The sequence below is a fragment of the Brienomyrus brachyistius genome, unplaced genomic scaffold, assembly GCF_023856365.1.
Source record: "Brienomyrus brachyistius isolate T26 unplaced genomic scaffold, BBRACH_0.4 scaffold32, whole genome shotgun sequence".
NCBI classification, from domain to species: Eukaryota; Metazoa; Chordata; class Actinopteri; order Osteoglossiformes; family Mormyridae; genus Brienomyrus; species Brienomyrus brachyistius.
Window position 1 is genome coordinate 3,522,574 of NW_026042307.1, and position 20,429 is coordinate 3,543,002.

Genomic DNA, 20,429 nt, shown 5'->3' on the forward strand with positions numbered 1-20,429 from the left:
AGCTGTCCATAATCTGTGACCTAGTACTTTCAAAATACATTTATTCTTCCTGATTCTGGCTCCTGTTCTCCATCTCTAATGTGCTACCTGTCATCCACATCTCTGATATTTTAACCGGTTTTCTTTTACAGCCCTGTTGGATGATTTCTTTGAATCTGGTACATAAATTCTAGAGTCAGATGGCTTTTTTGTCCCTTTTCAACTTGGATCTTGCATACAATTAGTCCACGATCTGTTCCAGAACCAACACATGATCACCACAATGTTCCATCCGTCACCTGGATGTTTACTCTAGGACACAACTAGGCACCCCTGTAGGAAGGTCAAGCAGAAGCATCCTCCATCCCTGGTCTCTAATGCTTTCTACAGTGATGGTGAGAAAGGTCATGTATTAAAATTTTACAAGTTGAAGGTGACTCTGAGAAACAGATTACACCGAACTAAATGCAGCGGTTTATAATTTAATGGGATACAGCTGGACTGGTAGTAGTTACAAAGCCAGGAATCTGTGTAATTTCTCATCATCCTATACCACTATCTCACGGCCAGAAGTGCAATGTCTAAAATAGCGGGCGCCCCCCCCTGCCCAGGCGCCCTGTCTTCACATGGCCTTGCAAAGCTGCATTTGTTGGCTTTCCTCTGGAGAACATTTGGACTTTGAATTACAGCTGTGGTTTAACAACAGTGGCAAACTGAGGTATTTTATACCCAGAGGACTTCAGTGTAAGAAATGGCATGAATTTCCTTAAAATCCTCCAGCATAATTTCCTGCAGGTGTGTAGCAGGACCCACGGGTTCACCGGCTTGAGCAGAGATGGAGATCTCCCCACCAGCCTGACATCATCTTTTCACGTTAACCATCCGCTGTTGAATCTTTAACAGCCACGCCAGTTAGAAACTGTCCTATTGTATTTCACATGTGAACACCTGACAAATGTTCTTGTTATTGTCCTCTACAGGAAGAAAATTGAAGCTGGATTTCAGCTTGCATGTTGATACGGTAAACTGCTCTCTGAGGTAGCTAATTCAAGTCAAATGGGTCCTGGGGGTAAAGCTCAACCTTACCAATGACAAAACTAAAGCATCAGTCCAAGATAAATCAAAATGTTAAGAAAAGACGTGAATACTTTTGTTTCATTTTTTCTGACAAGACTGACAGTACCTCATGGTGCCTCATTACTCAAAGGGAACACAGTAATTCCTCTAATAGCAGCCTTGTAATACCCTCATTGAGTCAGATTATCTTTCTTCTACATGCTCAAAAAAGTTAATTGGCTTTTGGTAGTCGGGCTTTTGGCTTTGACATTTCCTCAGTGAAGATTTTACCAAAGCTCCACATTTACACAAAGCAGGACGCCAGTGTCATATTAGGAATGGTTCTCTTGGGAAAGTATTAATGAATCTTGTGTTCTTTCAGTTTTCTGAATAGTTTTATATATAAAAAAGAACAACACTTGCTAGTCTCAGGGCAAAACAAAGTTGGTTCTATTTTCTTAAGTATTTATTAATTCAGAGACCTTTTACTGGACTTGTGTTTCTGTGGGTAGTGGAATGTGCCGGTATTGCGTAGAGAGAGGTTGTGTTTAAAATGTACTCTTCATGCATAATTTCATTTTTCAGAAACTGGTCTAAACACTTCACTTCCTCTCTAACACTATGAAAATAATCCACTAAAAGTCTGACATAACCAGCCAGGTAACATATTGGATAGATACTGGGAACAAGACAGTAAGATTTAAGTCTTAACAATAGTATTTTTCATTAATAAATACGTCTGGTTGTTTAACTTTGTTAACTGAGAAACAGATGGAGTTTGCGAAGTATCTATATGCTTTGTTCACTGGACCCAGTGGCTATCCCCCCTCCCTGTCCCCCAACCAGACCGGTCCAGAGCAGGACAGTGAATTGGGCAGGATTTGCCAGGAGGCAGTTTAATATGCAGCAGGCACTTTCTCAGGACTGTAGGCTCTTTGGCCCCAGGGCCATTACCCATAAATCCCCCAGATGCCACGTTTACCCCCCCCTCCTACCTCTCCAGACATGTCCGGGGCCAGGGGTATAAAGGGCCACAGGGAGGAGTATATGCCAAAGAACACCACCCACAGTGCAATACTGCCCCAGATGGCGATGTGGCTGAACTGCAGGGAACAAGTCAACACAAAAGTCCTTAAAATGTAAAAATAAAGCTTTTAGAAGGCCAACAACATTACTGTTATCCACATCTGCAGAATCTCAGTGCATCCCATACTAATAACATATGACTACAGTATTTGTATTACAGTCAAGCTTCAGAGAAATGGCTGATCACCGCAATTTTTTATTTTGCAAAGCTAAACTTAACAGGAGGGGAAGATACGTACCATAGTCCAACACGAGGTTTCCAGTCCAGCCTTCAGACAAACAGTTATAACCACAAACTGGAGGAGAAACATTAAGATCAACAGAATGATGATTATGAGGTTCTGTCCAGCATAGGAGAAAATACTCTGATACATTACTCCACTGAAAACACAGCAAAACAAAGAAGAAGTACATTTTAACCTTCTTTGCATAATACTCTGTTTCCTTAATGGATCAGATGAAGCGTGCATGCCCAAGACTCACCGTGTAAACCATGTTCCCCAGGAGTAGATAGTCTGCTGTCCTTCCACTCCCAAACACTGTATCTACCAAAGAAACACAAATTTAGCATTATAAAGGTCCATCTTTCCATCCATCTTCTAACTGCTTAACCTGGTCAGGGTTGTAGGTGGCCTGCAGTAGAGTTCTGTAGGGGCCGAAATTAAAACACAAGTCTGGCCTGCAGATCTAAAACCTGAACCTGACCTGATACTGAAATATTGGGAGTATTACTCATACATGCATATGGAGACATTTGCAAGCTTTTGCTGTATCACTTCCATTGCTAGTCGCATGCTTGTTAGATAGCTGCTTGACAAGAAAGTGGGGTAAAGAGAACGTAAATGAGCGAAGGGCCAAACAAGTGCAAAAAAGCAATTTGCGCATTTGAAAAATAAAAATAAATCGCGTATAAAAAACTAACCCGAGACTGACCCACACCCGGCCCAAAACCCGATACTCTGCAGCCTATGCTCTAGATGCGATGGCAGGCAGTCATACAGAGAGTCAGTCATACTCTGCAGCCTATGCCCTGGATGGGATGGCAGGCAGTCATACAGACAGACAGTCAGTCATACTCTGCAGCCTATGCCCTGGATGGGATGGCAGGCAGTCATACAGACAGACAGTCAGTCATACTCTGCAGCCTATACCCTGGATGGGATGGCAGGCAGTCATACAGACAGACAGTCAGTCATACTCTGCAGCCTATGCCCTGGATGGGATGGCAGGCAGTCATACAGACAGACAGTCATACTCTGCAGCCTATGCCCTGGATGGGATGGCAGGCAGTCATACAGACAGACAGTCATACTCTGCGGTCAAGTGAGAGATATCGGCTAACCTAAGCACTCGTCTTAGGACTGTGGCAGGACAGTGGATTTTAATGTTTTTGAATATTTCTGACTTGTAAAACCTTTTACGTCTACATTCCTAGTATAATAAAAAAACACAAAACATGAATTAGTGATTAATGACATGTTTAATATTGTTTGATATTTCAGTAAATGACTTATTTTTATTCTCCCTAATTGTTTCCTTGTACCGAAACCTTTTTAAAACCATGGTTTTGACAGCTGTACACTAATTCTTTTCAGTTAGTGGGGGAAGACTGTTCAGTTGTTTCAATTCTACATGTCTTGAAGCTCACCATTTTGAAACATCTGTTTAATGTGCTCACCATTATAAAACATCTGTTTAGTGCAGTCAGCTGTGTGAGAGAGATACTTGGAGCTGTTTCCAGTTAAACCACGAACAAGTATAACCAACAGTATTAAAACCCTCTTTTTTATGGAGTCTGAAATTGTCATACTGGTCTGCCAAAGACTGAGGTAAAAAACTTAAGGTTTTAGCGTAAAAACGACAGCAGTTGTGTTTCTGCAAACCTACTGTGATAAAATCATCACGTCTTCTCTTGGCACTGAAGAACATACTGGCTGCATGCATGTTGAAATTTAACATGTAGTTTAGGGTACAAGTATAATACATTTATTGTGCTGCAGATTTCATACTATGTTTGTGTAATGTTTTTCCAATGTTAGTTAGTATTTCCAATATTAGTTCCAGAATACATCTACTCTAATGTATAAGAGGCATCCAAAAATGCAGCAGTGTTTGTTCATGTCGTCAGTCATGGCCAATAAGGCTTTGTCATGTGGTCTCTGGCCAGTATGAGGAGCTTTAAACAGCCAATTAATCACAGACTGAGGCCTCCCGCAATTGCAAACAGCCCAGCCTATTGGGGCTTGTCCTCTGCTCTTAAGACACAACAAGTACATATGATTTTAATACCACAAAAAATTCCCAGCCCGGGCCTGACATATCCCGAGGGGATCAGGAAAATGTGTGCACACAAATAGACACAAGGATGGCATTACCATGGCGGAATGCTTGCAGAGGAAACCAGAAGAGGATGACTGAGTGGAAGAGACCATTCAGACAGTGAGCCCAAAACACCTGGCAGGATGAGAGAGACAGTTATTTACATTTTGATTTATTCATCGGACACAGCATATAACAGAAAGTAGGGTCAGTCAGTCCCTGAATCAGTAGGACATAAGGGCCAACTACCGACCGTGGGATTAAAGCAGGGACCATTTGGTCACAAACACACTGTCCTAACCCACAGAGCCACACACCGTGCATCTAATGACTGATCCCTTCCGCTGCCTATGCTTTTGGGACTGCACCACATGCATGGGTCTCTAGTGTATGTTTTCCTGAGCCAGTGCATGCGAGGGTGAATCACTGGGAAAACATGTGGGTAACGGCAATTTGCAGCTTGTTGGTTTGCTCCTGTAACAGTAGAAGCTCATGAGCTTACAGTCAATAATCATTAAAAATTGGATTAGTATCAACCTTAAACTATTAACATTACTGTGTTTTAATGTTAAAATAAAACAGTCAGCCCTCCTGCATTCACGCTTCGCAGATTCACAGATCCACGAAAATTTCACTGCAACTTTTTTGCAGCCACGATTTTTTCACACATCTGCCCTACAGAAGTGTTTATGCTTAATTTTCGTAGTAATTTATAAGTTTTCATACTTTTAAGTGTAAAATTGGAAAGAAAAATTTAGTTCATGAAGATTATATTGTGTTTTTGGAGAAAGTTCAAGACATACAAAATATAAATCAGTTAAAAAAATCTCTTAAAAAACATGGATTTCTTATGGAAACATTCCTTTTTATGTACATATTGTACTGTACCTTTACAAGATGCGAATCCCATTCGCAAAGTTTATTCCCTTTGGAATTCTAATGGTTACATACATATTCGAAAATTGCTAATTTACTATTTTGTAATAGTAAGTACACGTTAACATAAATTCAAACCCAAACGCTCCCACAAACCCCCACCTTAAGAGGGAGACACTGTGGGGCTGTAACTCCTCATGTATGCTACTCAGTCATTTTCATATTTTCACCGTACTGCACAGCTAATTCATAATCATCATTATCTTAAATCAATATTCATCATTGGTGAGTACCCTTACTACTGTTTCTTATTAAATATTTTTAATGTGTGCATGTATTTTCATTCTCTCTTTTTAGTGGTTAGAGCACACATAATATTTTTACAACTTATTATTTCTGTACGTCTTTACATAATTTTTCATTGATTGAATACCAGTACCCTGTACATACAGTACATGTTTCCTTTATGTGTTTTATTGAATTGTACCTTGGTTACGTATATGACTTCTGTCAATAAGTTTACAGTCCCGTTTGTTTGTTCATTAGAATACTGTACTGTAAATGTGCTAGTGTGACAAATATCTGTTACGCGATACTGTACTCTTTTTACATAAAACATTTGTTTTTTTTAAAGGTAATGTATTAAGCTAACTTTTAATTGAAATTAAACTGTTTTGGGTGCATGACTGGGGTCGTATTTAGGGGTTCAACTATAGAAATAAGCACATATTTGCATTTTTTGTGACTTTACCAAACATCCATGAATCCTCCTCATTCATGATGGGTTCTGGAACCAAACCTCGCGAATGTCCAAGGTCTGACTGTATTAACAAGCAACAGTAACACAGATTACACAGTTTATGGGTAGAAGTACCGATCTTGGGAAATATGGTGATCCCGTGTGTATCTTGGATGACTTTCTATATCATTGGTAAAATCCCAAATTTACGTTATGAGGGAACCTGGCCAAAAACAGCAGATAAAGGTGATGTAGCGTAAATAATTCAACCTGTGAATTTTTTTTCCACAGCTGCAAAGCAGACTGTTCAGAAACACAAGGCAGCTGCAAATATTTCTTACTAAAAAACCTCTATGAAGTCCAGCTGCAGCAATGCTAACAGATTTAAATAAGACCATATCCAGCAGAAACATGCTGGCCTAAGGAATCCCCTTAATCATGTCAAAAAGGAACCAGCGTACGGTGCTCGGAGGATTGACGTTAATTCGATTTCTGCAAGATTTTAGCAGATTAAAGCGAAAAAGTAAAGAGTTGAAGGACCCAAACTGAATAATAAGGGGTTAACCCAGTGGTTATCAAACTCTGTCCTCGGGCCCCACTGCCCTGCTTGTTTTCCAGCTATCCCTGCCCCACACACTGCTGATTACCTGGATCAGGTGTGTTCAGTCAATCAGAAGCTGAAAGGCAGCTGGGACTTGTGTGTGGGGCAGGGATAGCAGGAAAACAAGCAGGGCAGTGGGTCCCGAGGGCCGAGTTTGAGAACCACTTAGTTTAACAATGTTCTGCTTCTAACAGAGATGTGACTAGGCATTGTACGGTAGGTGTGAAAGTTATAATCTTAAAATATATATCTTAGGTTTTACCCAGGCTAAACTTCTCTACAGACACAATACATAAAGGGTTGCATTACAAAGGAAACTTTTATTATGCACCGAATGAGACAAATGCGGAAATGGAAGAATGACAGCTAAATGCTCATCTGAGCATCTAAATTATGCTGCGTGATGGTCAGTATATCCATAAAATCCACAATGGTTACCAGACACTGGAAGCCCATGACTCATTAAGGGAACTCGAGGGAGGTATGTAGGTCTGTCCCGATGAACGCCTCCCCCTCTTTCAGACACATCACATCTCCGCTACATGTTCTTCACAGAGAAAGTACACAGGAAGTGAAAGTTTAATGGCAGAGGGAGGGGCTTATTTCCACACTCCCGGTTTCCTGTCTTTCCCATGATTCTGTGAGCTTCTGATCCACCTTTCCAAATTGGGGGCTCACAAATCCTCACAATCCTGACCCTTATGATAAAGTTACTGCAGGTAATAAGCTGCTTCTCATAAGCGTAAAGCCTCGAAAATAGGCAAAAAAAAAAAAAAAAAAAGACTCCCAACTCAGACACTGCTGCCCTGAACAAAATCAGGAGAGAAAAAAAAACCAGGTGAGGAAGCTCTGGAAAGTCATCAAATGAAAGCAAATCCTCTTCGCTTCTTAGCCACTGGCTCCTCATGCTGAAAAATGCAAATGTTAAAACTAATAGGAAAAATTATTCTTCACTGCAGGCCGATTAACAATCTAGAGAGAGAAGCCATTTTCGATTGGTCAGAGACCTTCCCTGGCTGCTATTGGTCTCCTCTGATTGAGACAGCAAACTGAAGAATGATTATGGCTTAAATCACTACCGGAGTGAAACGCTAGGTGATCCACTTTCCACAAGTCAGAGATGCTGGCAGTACCTCTTCTGTGAAATGCCAGTTTACTGTTACTCAGAAGTCCCAAAGATACAATTAAAAGTCAGATGTTCTGAAGGGCATCATGGGAAAGGCAGAGCGATTTCACACAGTTCACTCTCTTCACTGTCAGAAGCTGTCACACTGTCACACAGACGGCCGTCTGAATGCGCAATACACCTCAGTGATAAAAAGAGCTATGAAATTCTGAAGACAGTGGATAAGCTACCAGCAGAGGAATTGATAGTTAGATTTGATCTAACTAAATTTTCCACATTAGTATTTGTGACAAACTTTCGCAGTTTTTATCCATTTGTTCTACACCTGACCTTTATAGTGGCTGAAACTCTGCCAGGTCAAATCAGGTTATCATAGTGTATCACAGTATCATAATGGGCTTCTTTTGTTTTTTGGCGATATACTATACAAGTCTTGATGCCTCTGTGCCCATCGCTGAACACTGTTCAATTCCAAGGGAAAAAGAAGACAAGACAGCTGAAATGCTGACCTATCAAGTTCTCATTTGGCTAACAATGTTCTGTTGTTGTGCAAATGAGACTGAAAGCAACCTCCTCCCTTATTTCTGACAGTCAGTTTGTGAGTGATACAGTACAGACTGGCTGCCACAGGCAAACCTGTCTGCACAGCGAGGACCGTCATCTCATCCACTGCAACACGGAATCAGCAGAGAGCTGACCTTTTCAGCGGAGAAATGGAAAAATATCATAATTTTAGATACTATTATTTTGCTTGCTGCAATCAATATTGGATTAACTAGCTTGTGTGATTGCTTCTAAGTTTGCTAAGGATGTAGTCAGCCTGATAACCCATCTCTGAGCTGGAATGATTTGAACTGAGACAGAGACATGGAGAGATGCAGTGTAATAGCTGAAATGCGACAGACTGTGGGTCTCTGTGGGAATCTTTACTGGCTTTACAGAAATTTGAACATCTAGCCCAGAAGAAGAGAGGACAGTTGACCTGGACTCCTCCGCTCTGCTAGCTGTTACCTTCGTGTTGAAGCCCATGGCATTCTGAGAGCTCTTGTAGAGCTCGGGGTACTTCAGCATGTTCTCCTTCTGGCAGCAGCGCTCAAATATGCCCAGAGTCAAGGGGGGAAGGGCGGTGAAGAGCTGTCAGGGAAACAAATGGATCAGAGGCCTTGCAATGTCACCATTCACCCCACCCTGACAGCGCAGGCTGCTGTTATCTCCTATTTATCCAGTGTGTCCCCACCCTGCTGCCTGGAACAGTCAATCCCTGGCCAGGATAAATGGTCAAGAAACAGATAGAACAGAATGTTAAATTCTCACTAGAACATATTTCAGTTGAGATCATGAAAAATATTGACAACATCAAACATGCTGTCTACATGTATCTTTTTTACAGAGGTGGTAACATGTGCTACACTGGTGTTTCACTTCCTATTTCCAGCAACAACAGGGAATGTAGCTCAGTGGTAGAGCATGTGCTTTGGCATGTAGGAAACCCTGGGTTCGATACTCGGCATTTCCTTTTTCAGGTGGTGTGTGGCTCTACAGATTAGAAATCTATGCCTCTGACCCAGGGGTGACCAATCTTATCCAGAAAGGGCTGCTGTATATGCAGGTTTTTGCTGCAACTCCCTAATCAGATTACTAATTAGAGGACTGATTGGCTGAAGAGTCCTCACACCTGGGTTTCAACAGCTAACCTAAAGGTTACCTCAAAAACCCACATACACACCGGCCATTTATGGATAAGATAGGCCACCCCTGCTCTATCTGGGTTGCTGGTACTGATCCCATAGCTGGAAGAGTAATCATATCACCATCTGGCCCTTAACCCCCACTGGGGGGAGTGTTCAATGAAGCAGGATCTGTCAGTTAGCTGGGTTACCTTAAGCTTGAAGTCATAATTGTCCAGTAGGAATTCCTTACCTAAACTCCTATTGGACAATCATCATTTCCAGCTTAAGTTAACCCAGCTAACTTAGAAACCTTGCTTTGTAGGACCCCCTCCTACTCCAGCTTTGCTAAAGGGAGATGTGATGACTGAATATTATTGATCGCTTGACAATGAAGGAATTCTTCTTAACAGAAAACATGTTAGATGAGTGAACTTTTCAAAAACCAGCCATATTTTCATGAGCTCATGTTGTTTAGGAGGTACTAAAATATGATATTCAGCAATGACAACTAGTAATTATTTGCTAAGTTACAATAGTCATTAAGTAGAGTCACCAAGGGGACACGTCAGCCCGCTGGTGAAGGACTCACCACATTGTAAAGGCCAATGCACCAACGCTCGAACAGGATCTGACCCGAGAAGCCATTGACGAAGGCAAACCAGATCTGGAGGGGAGAAAGCGATTTGGACGTGAGCAGAGAGTCACAACGACAGCAGGAGCATCAGCACTATCATACAGGAGTGCCTGTTATCCATCACTGACGGCTGGTGATGGGGGGGCGATGATGATCAGGCGGAGTGGCACCCGGACCATCACTCAGTGACAATTAGCTTATCCTCCTGAGGCACGAAGCAGCCCATAGCAAAGCGCCAAGCCTTCTCTTTTAAAAGCAACACATACGTCAGGAGGGCGCAGTGAGACACTTCCTGTCCAGCTTTCCTGAACGATTTCGATCCCGGTTACCGGGGGGTAAAGGGGGTAAAATGCTTCAGAAAGCACCACGAGGCACCACAAATCATATGCGAAGAAAGACATCGATGACAAGCTAAAAGATACTGATGATCTGCAGGTCAACCTAACCTTCTGTAAAACAAGCATTACAGGCAAGGTGTAACTGGAGCTGAGTCTGAGTGGATTGGACAGGACAGTGCTAGAAGATGACACAGAAAATTTGGTCTTAGAAGACTTCAGATCCATACCGTAACATCGTCTACGAGTCTACTCGAGGATTACGACACATGATTCATCAAACAGCCTGTCTTGCTCTAGACTTCCTTCACTTGACTCTATGACTGTTCAAACGCACGCACTGTGAGCAATGAGGTATCACACTCCGCTTTGGGGAACGTCGTGGATCAGAGACCTCTGGATCTTCCATGCCAAAAAAGTGCAATAGCTTTGATGAAAGGAGAGCAAAATGAGCTGGCACATTTAAATCATATGCAATGGGATTTTTGTTAGCATGCTGCGCCAAGGTTAATAATATTATCTGTGTAGAAATGTATTTAGTCATCTTGTAAACATGACACAATAGTGTGTGTGGATGTTCATCAGACCAAATGACAGCGTGTGTGTGTGTGCGCGCGCGCATCTATATGTCTGTAGATTTTGTATACATTACATTTTGGGGCCCAAATGTCCCCACAATGTGAAACAAACCTGTTGATTTGACTTTGTGGCAGGGAAATGCGATTTGGTCTGCAATGAACACCCCCCCCCCCCGTGCCCTGTGATGGGCTGGCCCCCCATCCTGGGTTGTTCCCTGCCTCGTGCCCATTGCTTCCGGGATAGGCTCCGGACCCCCCGCGACCCAATAGGATGAGCGGTTTGGAAAATGGATGGATGGATGGATGAACCCCCCCCCCCCCATCTAGGATTTAGTATTGCTATTAGATTGGAGAGATGTGAGAAGCTCTTTTTACGGTCCTTAAATGTCACACATTGATGTTACACTGGTTTTTCATCATATATTAAAAACCACCACTACTAAAAACTAAATGAACATCACCGACAAGGTATATTGTTCCTAAAGTCAGTGTTGGGTTATGAAATATGCTACAGGGAACAGGCTTCAATCCAAAGTGCATGAGCACCAGAACATTTTAAAAGGCAAGAGGAGTGGGTGTAATTCAAGTTTGGCCAAATGAGTGATATTTCAGAGGGTCCCGGAATCATGTTCAGCGACACTGCTTCTTGCAGCAGTAAAGTGGTAAAGTTTCCACTTGTCGGCATATTTACACCAAGTCCGCGCTTGATACATCACCCTTTCTGGGACCCTGCTGGTGCTTTGTGGTAAAATGCAGCTGTATGCGGTTTAATAAAGGAGTTCAGTCTTCCTCTCTGTTCATGTTTCTTTATGTTGGCAGTGCTTAAAATTGCTCTGCTAATTAAAGGCAGCTGAGTTTGTCGTGTTATGTTCATTCGGACCGGAGTAAGACCTGTTAGGACAAGACCAGAGAGCTACTACTGAAACAAGTGGCAAAGGTGTTTATTTACCTAAAGGGTTTTACCATTAGTCATCTCCTCCCCTGCAAAACCTTGTCTCCACCCACCTCTACCTGACTAGCCAATAAGTTCTAAACATTTTGGGGCATGATTTTAGTGTCATATTTTGCTGTGCAAAAAGAGAGGTATCACAGCAATGCAAGTATTCACACAGAAAGTATTCTGGCTGTAGAAAGCAAATGAAACAAAGTGGGATCTTAGACATTTCAGCCATTTTTTAAGACCACAAACAGAGGACATGACGGTGCATGGTGACCCTGAGCAGTAGTGGCTATAATAACAAAAGAGCCTGACAAATGTGTGAAACCACAGACAAGCAGGCAGCACTTGGTAATCACACAGTCCAAGATGGCTACTTATCTGATTTAACTGGAGCGGTAACCTGCTAGAGAGCATGTCAAGCCCTGAGACAGCTTAGCTACAGTACACAGCCTGATCTGAGAGGAGGGCTTGCTCTCCACTGAGACACATTAGGAGCAATGGAGCATGAGTGCTTATGAGTGGCTATTCTGTTCTAACTTCTTGGAGTCCACATGATTACACGCAGTATGGAGTGTTCAAAGATTAGCTGGATTACTGCCCAACATGTCATTAAGGTCTTTATGTGCTTTACTTAACAATAGGGCAGGGTTCTGTGAGAGGTTACAGCCAACAGTGCTTGTCAAACCCATGAGGATGTAGATAGCATGCAGGGAGGGGAGAACAGCTGGCAGTGGTGTTGTACTTCAAAAGCTGCCACCTGTTTGAAGAGTTGAGACTTGAGTAAAGGCTTCAGGGGGGTTAGGGGTTATGGCTGATTTCTAATCAGCAGAGAAACCAAATATGTAAAACAAAGGAAAAAAATTCACACAAGTGGATACAAAGACTTCAAAACCTTACATGTTTATATCTGCTAGCTTGACTTTCGGCATCCAGTTATGTAACTATTCCTCTGTGAATTTCTCTGATATTCCTAGGATTTGTGTGTGTGTGTGCATTCCTTAGTTTCTGCAGAGCTGCTGAAAGGTTACATTGGCAATGGTACTCTTCTGCTGTCTGCTGCAGAGAGCTCAGTGCAGCATTTGACCCAGATGAAGATATTTCACAAAGCAGAGGCCCATCTGCCATCTGCTTCTTTAATACCCAGGCCTGTTAAATCACCTCATTGTTCCATTTTACTAGAATGAACAATGAAGAAAAAAAAAACGACTCCCACTCCTAGAACATGCATTCTGTTATTAACAGCAACTAGAAAAGCTCCAGGCTATTGATTGGTCTTTCAGAAAAATTAGTCATGGTTTTCCTGACAACTCTACACCCAGTGTTCTGCTTCCAGTGTCCCTCTAATGAGGTTCATAACAGTGCATGGCAGACCTACATACACAGATACCTAATCTTACTGACTATCCTTACAAAAATAAAAGATTTATCATATATTCTTAACTGTTTTTCACTTGACAACAACTGATTCATGTTATCTCCCATAAGCACACCTATTCAGGAGTACAAGTTACTTCACATCATGAACAAAGCTAAGGGGTGAACGGCATCACGTCACCCGGCAAATACTGCCCACTGTGGCCCTTTCAAATCTGGCCTCCTAATCATCCCCGATATCTAGCTGGTGAATTCTCTCCGGCTCATTTACCACCTTAAAGGGAGGGGACTGGTGCAGAATGGCTGCATCGCATCATCCAGGTGGGGGCTACACAGTGGTGCTGATTGAAGTGGCTCCCCATCGGTTCTGTAAAGCGCTTTGTGTGTCTTGAAACGCACTTTATAAATGTAACATTCATTCATTCACCTGGGGAAGCTGCAGTACCAGCTTGGTAAACACGCTCCATAACTTCCCTACGACCCCCCACAAGCACACAAAGTCCACCTGTTCAGGGTTCAAGGCCCATTTAGAAGCGTTTAAACCCCCATTAAAGAATGAGGGTAATTACATATCACTGATTAGGCTAAGAGTGTCAAATTGTGGCTGGGTGCTGAAGGCTGCCCTACCTCAATGATGTAGAGGACGATGTTCTTGTAGAAGCAGTACAGGATACACTTGGCAACCCGATTGTAGTTCCAGGCCCCATGAACTAGAAGAAGATTCTTGAGGTACTTGAACTATAAAGCAGAAAGAGTAAGGTGAGGGGGGGAGGGGATCAAAGGAATCAGAGAGAATAAAGTTACTTTGCATGAGATAATCATATCAAAACAAAGCAAAAGCAGGGATTCAGATAAGCAAATACCCTTGCTAACTTTAAAGGGAAATATTGAATAAAAGATACAGTACCCAACTTCAATGGATGAACTGACTGGGTCTTGAGCTAATTAATACATTATGACAATGATACCAGGAATTCCAGCAACTCTTAAGGAGAGATAAGCAGTGCCCGAAGCGGGAGGGTGTCGTACTGCTGATACGGCCTAACCAAAAAAGTACATAATTAAGATATATTTTAATAACCTTGTACATGCTTCTTAAACCAAAATGATGATCTAAAACCAAATGCAAAATGAGTTTTATGTGGAAAGATATTGAAATTCATCACATATGACAGTTTCAAATGGATACAAGGAGTTTGTGAAGGCTATTGGTATAACATCACAGAACAAATTTCCCTACCGACAAAAAGGATTTATGTTCCAAACAACATGTTTGAAGTGAAAATTTACTAAAATCTTACATGAGGATCCATTTATATTGGCTTTCGGCATTAAGCTGTGCACAGAAAGTTCAGTGAAAATATGTGAAATCATTTTAAGAAAAAAAATAAAGTGAAGCAAATAACTAAGGATTTTAAAACTTGGGAGGTGATTTAATGTGCCCCAAAATGGTTTAAAGATGATGGCAAAATCAATCTGCTGGTGCTCGCTCCATTCCCAGATAACATTTTCTCATTCTCACACATGAACTTCTGTCCCTCGTCTGATGTTGGTCCAGGGGGAGTCACTAATGGAAGCCCTTCAGCCAACACCTATACTATAAATCTGCTGGGCCTCTGGGAAATCGGGGGGGATGGACCTTCCTTGGGCTGCTGTCTGCTAGTCGAGGAGAGGCCTCAAGCTCCCAGTACCTTCAATACTGGCACAGATGCGTCCATAAGGCTCGGTACAAGGTGGCCACACAAAGGAAAGTAAATAGGACATTTTATCGTGGAGCTGCTACAATGAAAATTCACTGCACAGGCCTGGTTCTTCACCAAGCTAGAAGCATAACTGTTCATTGAGCTGGATGGAATTTTGGGATGAATCCTACTGGGGTCCCACTGACTTGGCTGTAGAGGAAATCAGAGGGCTGACCCCGGGGATGCATGCTGCAGGCCAGTGAAATGAATACACTCTGTAGTGTAGTGAAAGAGCTTCAAGCCGCTTAGAATCAGGCTAATTTGGGGAAATGGTTTGGAGAGGAGAAAGCCCACTGAAGTAAGCAACTGCATGAGGTAAGCGACAGGGGAGTTGAAGTTCCTGCAAAGGGCCACATGAACCACTCGGGGTTACTGAGAACAGTGAGGGACAGAATCACCCAATGGCACAGTCTCGGGGAAGCACACATTCAAATCCCTTATCCACGGGCTCAAGGAAAGTCTTAAAGGAGCCCAGAAAAACAGCTATTACATGCAAAAGCACTTTAAGATTCCCACACACTTCAGTCAGCAACACTGATGAGAAGAATATAAGGAATTAGTTAAGTCTGAATACAAGCTGACATAAGCATGCACACAAAATTACGGCAATTTCAATTAATAAATAATGTTAAATGCCTTGAAGTGAGCTGAAATTTTTGTCCATATTTTAACGATTTGCAAAGATTTAGCAGAATCGGGCCCATTCAGGAATCACTGATGGATGGATCAAATCACCGCCTGCTATCAGAGTGCTCTGGTCCTATAGCTCCACGGACTGTGCTACTCTAATAAAACACAAGTGGGCAGTTAGCAAGCTACATCAGGTGTTGTATAAGAAGGGGATCCCTCGTCGCCCACCTGAGCGATGGAGTAATCAGAGGAGTTAGCTGCCTGCAGGCCCTCGTTGCCAGAGATTCCCACGCCCACGTGGGCCGTCTGGATCATGCCCACGTCATTGGCACCATCCCCGATGGCCAGCGTTATCACCCGCACCTGCTTCTTCACCATCTCCACCACCTCAGACTTCTGAAGCGGCGACACCCTGTGGAGGAGAAGTGTAAATGACAATAATGCCTATAATACCAGGTAATGACGTATCAATATTATTAACAAACAAAATCAATGGAGTAATATATGTGATGTGGAGGTGCTTTGGAGTTAACAACGAAATCCTAAGCACTGCAAACTGCGCTGTACTAAAATATCAATAGGTACTAAATCAGGCTCCACTCATTTCTTGGATATTGTTGGTTTGTTTTCTTTGATTTGACTTATCGTATCTGATGGTTTTTGGTTTATTGGTTTCTGATTCTCCGCTTTGCCCCCTGCCTGTACCTTTACCTTGGTTTGTTTGTTTTTGGTTTCAATCTCTCGCCCGGTTTTGGTTTTCGTCTTCGCACATCCCTTGGATTCTGACAATTTGCTGTGTGTATGTTCTGTTTGTATGTCAGGTACCTGGGGGGTGAGTGCCATTTTTTTTTTTTGTTTGCAAGTTTTGTGTATGCTGTTGTTTTAGATAGGGAGAGAGGATTAGTATTTGTCATTTTGTTCAATGATTGCTTTTCACGTACACAAGTTGGGATGCGTTCGGTAGTTGGGTTTTTGTTTATTATTTTGGCTACAATCACTCCTCAGTCCTTCTTATTTGTTCTGTGTCCGTGGTGTGTCAATAAAAACAGAAAAATATAAAAATATGCCCCTTTATCTACGTGTCCACCACACCCTGTATGCGGAGAGCGTAATACTTTCTGAATGTTGGTACGCGGAGAGCGTAATACTTTCTAAATGTTGGTACGCGGAGAGCGTAATTCTTTCTGAATGTTGGTACGCGGAGAGCGTAATTCTTTCTGAATGTTGGTACGCGGAGAGCGTAATTCTTTCTGAATGTTGGTACGCGGAGAGCGTAATTCTTTCTGAATGTTGGTACGCGGAGAGCGTAATTCTTTCTGAATGTTGGTACGCGGAGAGCGTAATACTTTCTGAATGTTGGTACGCGGAGAACGTAATACTTTCTGAATGTTGGTACGCGGAGAACGTAATACTTTCTGAATGTTGGTACGCGGAGAACGTAATACTTTCTGAATGTTGGTACGCGGAGAGCGTAATACTTTCTGAATGTTGGTACGCGGAGAGCGTAATACTTTCTGAATGTTGGTACGCGGAGAGCGTAATACTTTCTGAATATTGGTACGCGGAGAGCATAATACTTTCAGAGGTGGTACGCGGAGAGCATAATTCTTTGTGAATGTTGGTACGCGGAGAGCATAATTCTTTGTGAATGTTGGTACGCAGAGAGCGTAATACTTTCTGAATGTTGGTACGCGGCGAGCGCAATTCTTTCTGAATGTTGGTATGTGGAGAGCGCAATACTTTCTGAGGTGGTACGTAGAGAGCGTAATACTTTCTGAGGTGGTACGTGGAGAGCGTAATACTTTCTGAATGTTGGTACGCGGAGAGCGTAATACTTTCTGAGGCAGTATGCGGTATAAAAAGTTTGTGAACCACTGCTTTAGAGGTTTTTGAGGACATGTTTTTAAACTGTAAGTAACCCTCCGATCCTTTATTTCCCAGAGACTAAAAATGATGATGTGCGTGTGATTGTGCGTGTGTGTGTGCGTCTGTCTGTGTGCGTCTGTGTGTGTGTGTGTGCATCTGTGTGTGTATGTGTGCGCATGTTGTAAGGAAGTCATCAGATTCATCCAAAAGACAGAAAGATGATGACAGCAGAATGATGTTGCCTGTCAGGCTTTAATGTTTATATAGCCATTGGAGACAATTACACAACATCGGTGATTATTCTGCAGTATCGATATGGAAGGTTTAACATAAATCAAACAGGACAGGCTGGAAATCAACCTCTGTCCAGGAAATGTGTTTTGATGGGTCAGACTGGACAGCGTCCAGAGCAAAAGGCAGTGGGGTGGCTGGTTCATGATGGTGATGAGAACTGTGTCTTACTCTGCGGTGGGGGGGCATTTGTAATTAGGTCACATGTGACCAACCTGAAGTCCTGGGGATCGCTGGAGCGCCTCAGACTTGTCAGCACCAACCAGAATCTCGGGGGGGCGACTGACTATCACCACGCTCTCACTACACTCCACGGCGCAACCGAGAAACTGAGGTACTGAATGGGTGCATTTATCTGCTAGTAATGCAAAAATGGGACCAAAACCTATAATGCATGAAATGAATGGGGGAGGGGAACTTAACCAGACTGCCACACTGGACCTGATGACAAGGCAAACATAAAATACATGTAGGTCTGGGTAGGTCAGGCCAGGCATGTTCAGCCCTGATCCAGAAGCTCCCCTGCACACACTGTCTCAGTTTGACTGGATTACACTGAAATAACAATCTGCATGCTGAATCAAATAACAGAAGATACTGAAGAGTGATATAAGGAACGTTTATGTAGAAGGCACAGCGAACTGCTCTGATTTCAAAGCATTTGTACCTTTATTCAGTCACAATATGTTTAAAACCAGTTGGGCTCTTGATCCAGGAGCCCCTGTGGTCACCCAGGGGTGTTTATGGGGGGGGCAGCTGAAAGCTGACTGGCCCCTGAAGTGCCCCCTACCCACCACTCACCCATTCAAATCATATGATTGGTTAATGATAAGGTTGACTCCTCTGCATGAATTATGGCCCCTCTTTGGCCTCCTAGAAAAACCCTAGAATTGCCCCTGAGATTACCTGCAGCAGATGACTGCCTTGCAGGACAGTGCCAGGTCCAGGAAGTACTGGCGCACCCCGAAGGTCAGGGCGTACTTCAGCGTCTTGCCGTCGATGATGAGGGCGAAGTCGTTCTCCTTGCGCAGGGCATCTCCCAGCATGCTGCAGTGGCGGCTCAGGGCCTCCCTGGTGCCCTGTGGCCGGGCGGGAAGCACGTGGGGGTGAGGGGAGCAAGTCTTATACTACAGTATTACAGTGACTATAATATTATACCAAAGCACAGGGGAGGAAAAAACATTCCTCTTGAAGGTCACTACAGTCAGTAGAATTTCAGGCCTCTGCAGAGCAGTGCTTAGAGTTTCACACTTTTTCCTCAAAGGAGCAGAAAACAGCACGTTGTTCACTGGTTCTATGCTGTTCCTGTACAACAACACATACATATAGTGCTCACAGAGTCATGGGATGCTTTATTAATTCTGGAAAGATGCTGCTAATTTATTGCTTTCGCATATCTGCACATATCTTCCACACAGATTTTTTTCTTTTTATTGTGAAATATTTTTTTGACTGACTCATTCAGTGTTTATATAGTCACTGGCTCCCAAAGGGACACTAAGCACAAATGTTTAGTATGTTATATTGTTGCAAATACCTTACTAATTAAAAAGCACCCAATAAGCCTGTCAACGAAATTTTTAACTCAGAACTTGATCTTTGTGTGTCATTCTATTGCGCTGCGATAGGTTGGTGCCCCATCCTCGATTGTTCCCTGCCTTGTGCCTACAGTCTTTGGGACAGGTTCCGAATCCCCTGTGACCCTAAACAGGATAAGGAGATACTGAAGATGGATGTATGAATGGATGGAAGACAGACTGGCACCTCATCCTGGACTCTCTCTGTTTTACTTCCTACCCTCCCTGGTTGGCATCCAGGCTTATCCAAACCCTATACTGGATAAGCAATTACAAAGGACTGATGGACAAATCACTGACATTTCAAATGATTATGCGCTGGTTCTCATTACTGCTCTGTCTGTAAAACAAATGCTGAATATCAATACTGTGCGTTTAAAATAGCAGCTTACATTTTATATTCCTCAGTACCATTTGATCAAAGATGACTTTTTCAGCACCAACGCGAGTGTCTGGCTTTAATTTAATTAGTTCTCTCTCAGCGGAAGCGGTGCCAGCAGGAAGTTGAAAGGTTTCAGTGGGAAACCCGGAATACATCCACCTTTTGATTAAAAGGGGAACATTTTAATCAGCAGTGACTCATTTTAAAGAAATATTGGATCATAAATGTATACAATATTTTTATGAATGGATTGATGGGTTGGGCCCCATGATTTGGACACAAATAGCACTCCATACCACTGCGCACACACACACACACACACACACACAAATCAGAAATGTGTCATCTGAAAATGACATTACTTTAAGACTATATTGTCATTCATTCACTCACTCACTCTTGGATGATGGCCAGCAGATACCAACTTTCACACTCTTTGTTGACCACAAGATGGCAACAATCATTTCAGGTAAAGAGCTAAAAAACCTTTTGTGATTCAAGTCCTACTTTCACCACCTATACTTTCTGTATTCATATGCACTTCAAACTGCACCCATTTCTAAAGCATCACTATACTGTACTTCCAAGCACCACAAATGGATACTAGTAGATCAAGGTTAGCAGAACG

At 42.7% G+C, this 20,429-nt stretch overlaps 1 protein-coding gene and 1 long non-coding RNA gene across 5 annotated transcripts in view; one reads left to right on the plus strand and one right to left on the minus strand.

The window, feature by feature from the left end:
• The window catches only part of LOC125721139 (phospholipid-transporting ATPase IA), a 132,765-nt gene that overhangs the window by 12,168 nt on the left and 100,168 nt on the right, over nucleotides 1-20,429 (minus strand). For all 4 annotated transcript variants that reach the window (XM_048997151.1, XM_048997150.1, XM_048997154.1 and 1 more), the window contains 9 exons: nucleotides 18,749-18,921; nucleotides 15,914-16,097; nucleotides 13,941-14,051; nucleotides 10,042-10,116; nucleotides 8,794-8,916; nucleotides 4,497-4,575; nucleotides 2,605-2,666; nucleotides 2,361-2,417; nucleotides 2,031-2,138 (listed from right to left, as the gene is read on the minus strand). In XM_048997151.1, the coding sequence (XP_048853108.1) occupies nucleotides 2,031-2,138; nucleotides 2,361-2,417; nucleotides 2,605-2,666; nucleotides 4,497-4,575; nucleotides 8,794-8,916; nucleotides 10,042-10,116; nucleotides 13,941-14,051; nucleotides 15,914-16,097; nucleotides 18,749-18,921 (972 nt within the window). The remainder of the gene's footprint in view (nucleotides 1-2,030; nucleotides 2,139-2,360; nucleotides 2,418-2,604; nucleotides 2,667-4,496; nucleotides 4,576-8,793; nucleotides 8,917-10,041; nucleotides 10,117-13,940; nucleotides 14,052-15,913; nucleotides 16,098-18,748; nucleotides 18,922-20,429) is intronic.
• Nucleotides 17,276-20,048, plus strand: LOC125721198 (uncharacterized). Its single transcript, XR_007385706.1, has 3 exons — nucleotides 17,276-17,595; nucleotides 18,042-18,176; nucleotides 19,471-20,048. It is a non-coding gene; the product is annotated as an uncharacterized LOC125721198 (long non-coding RNA).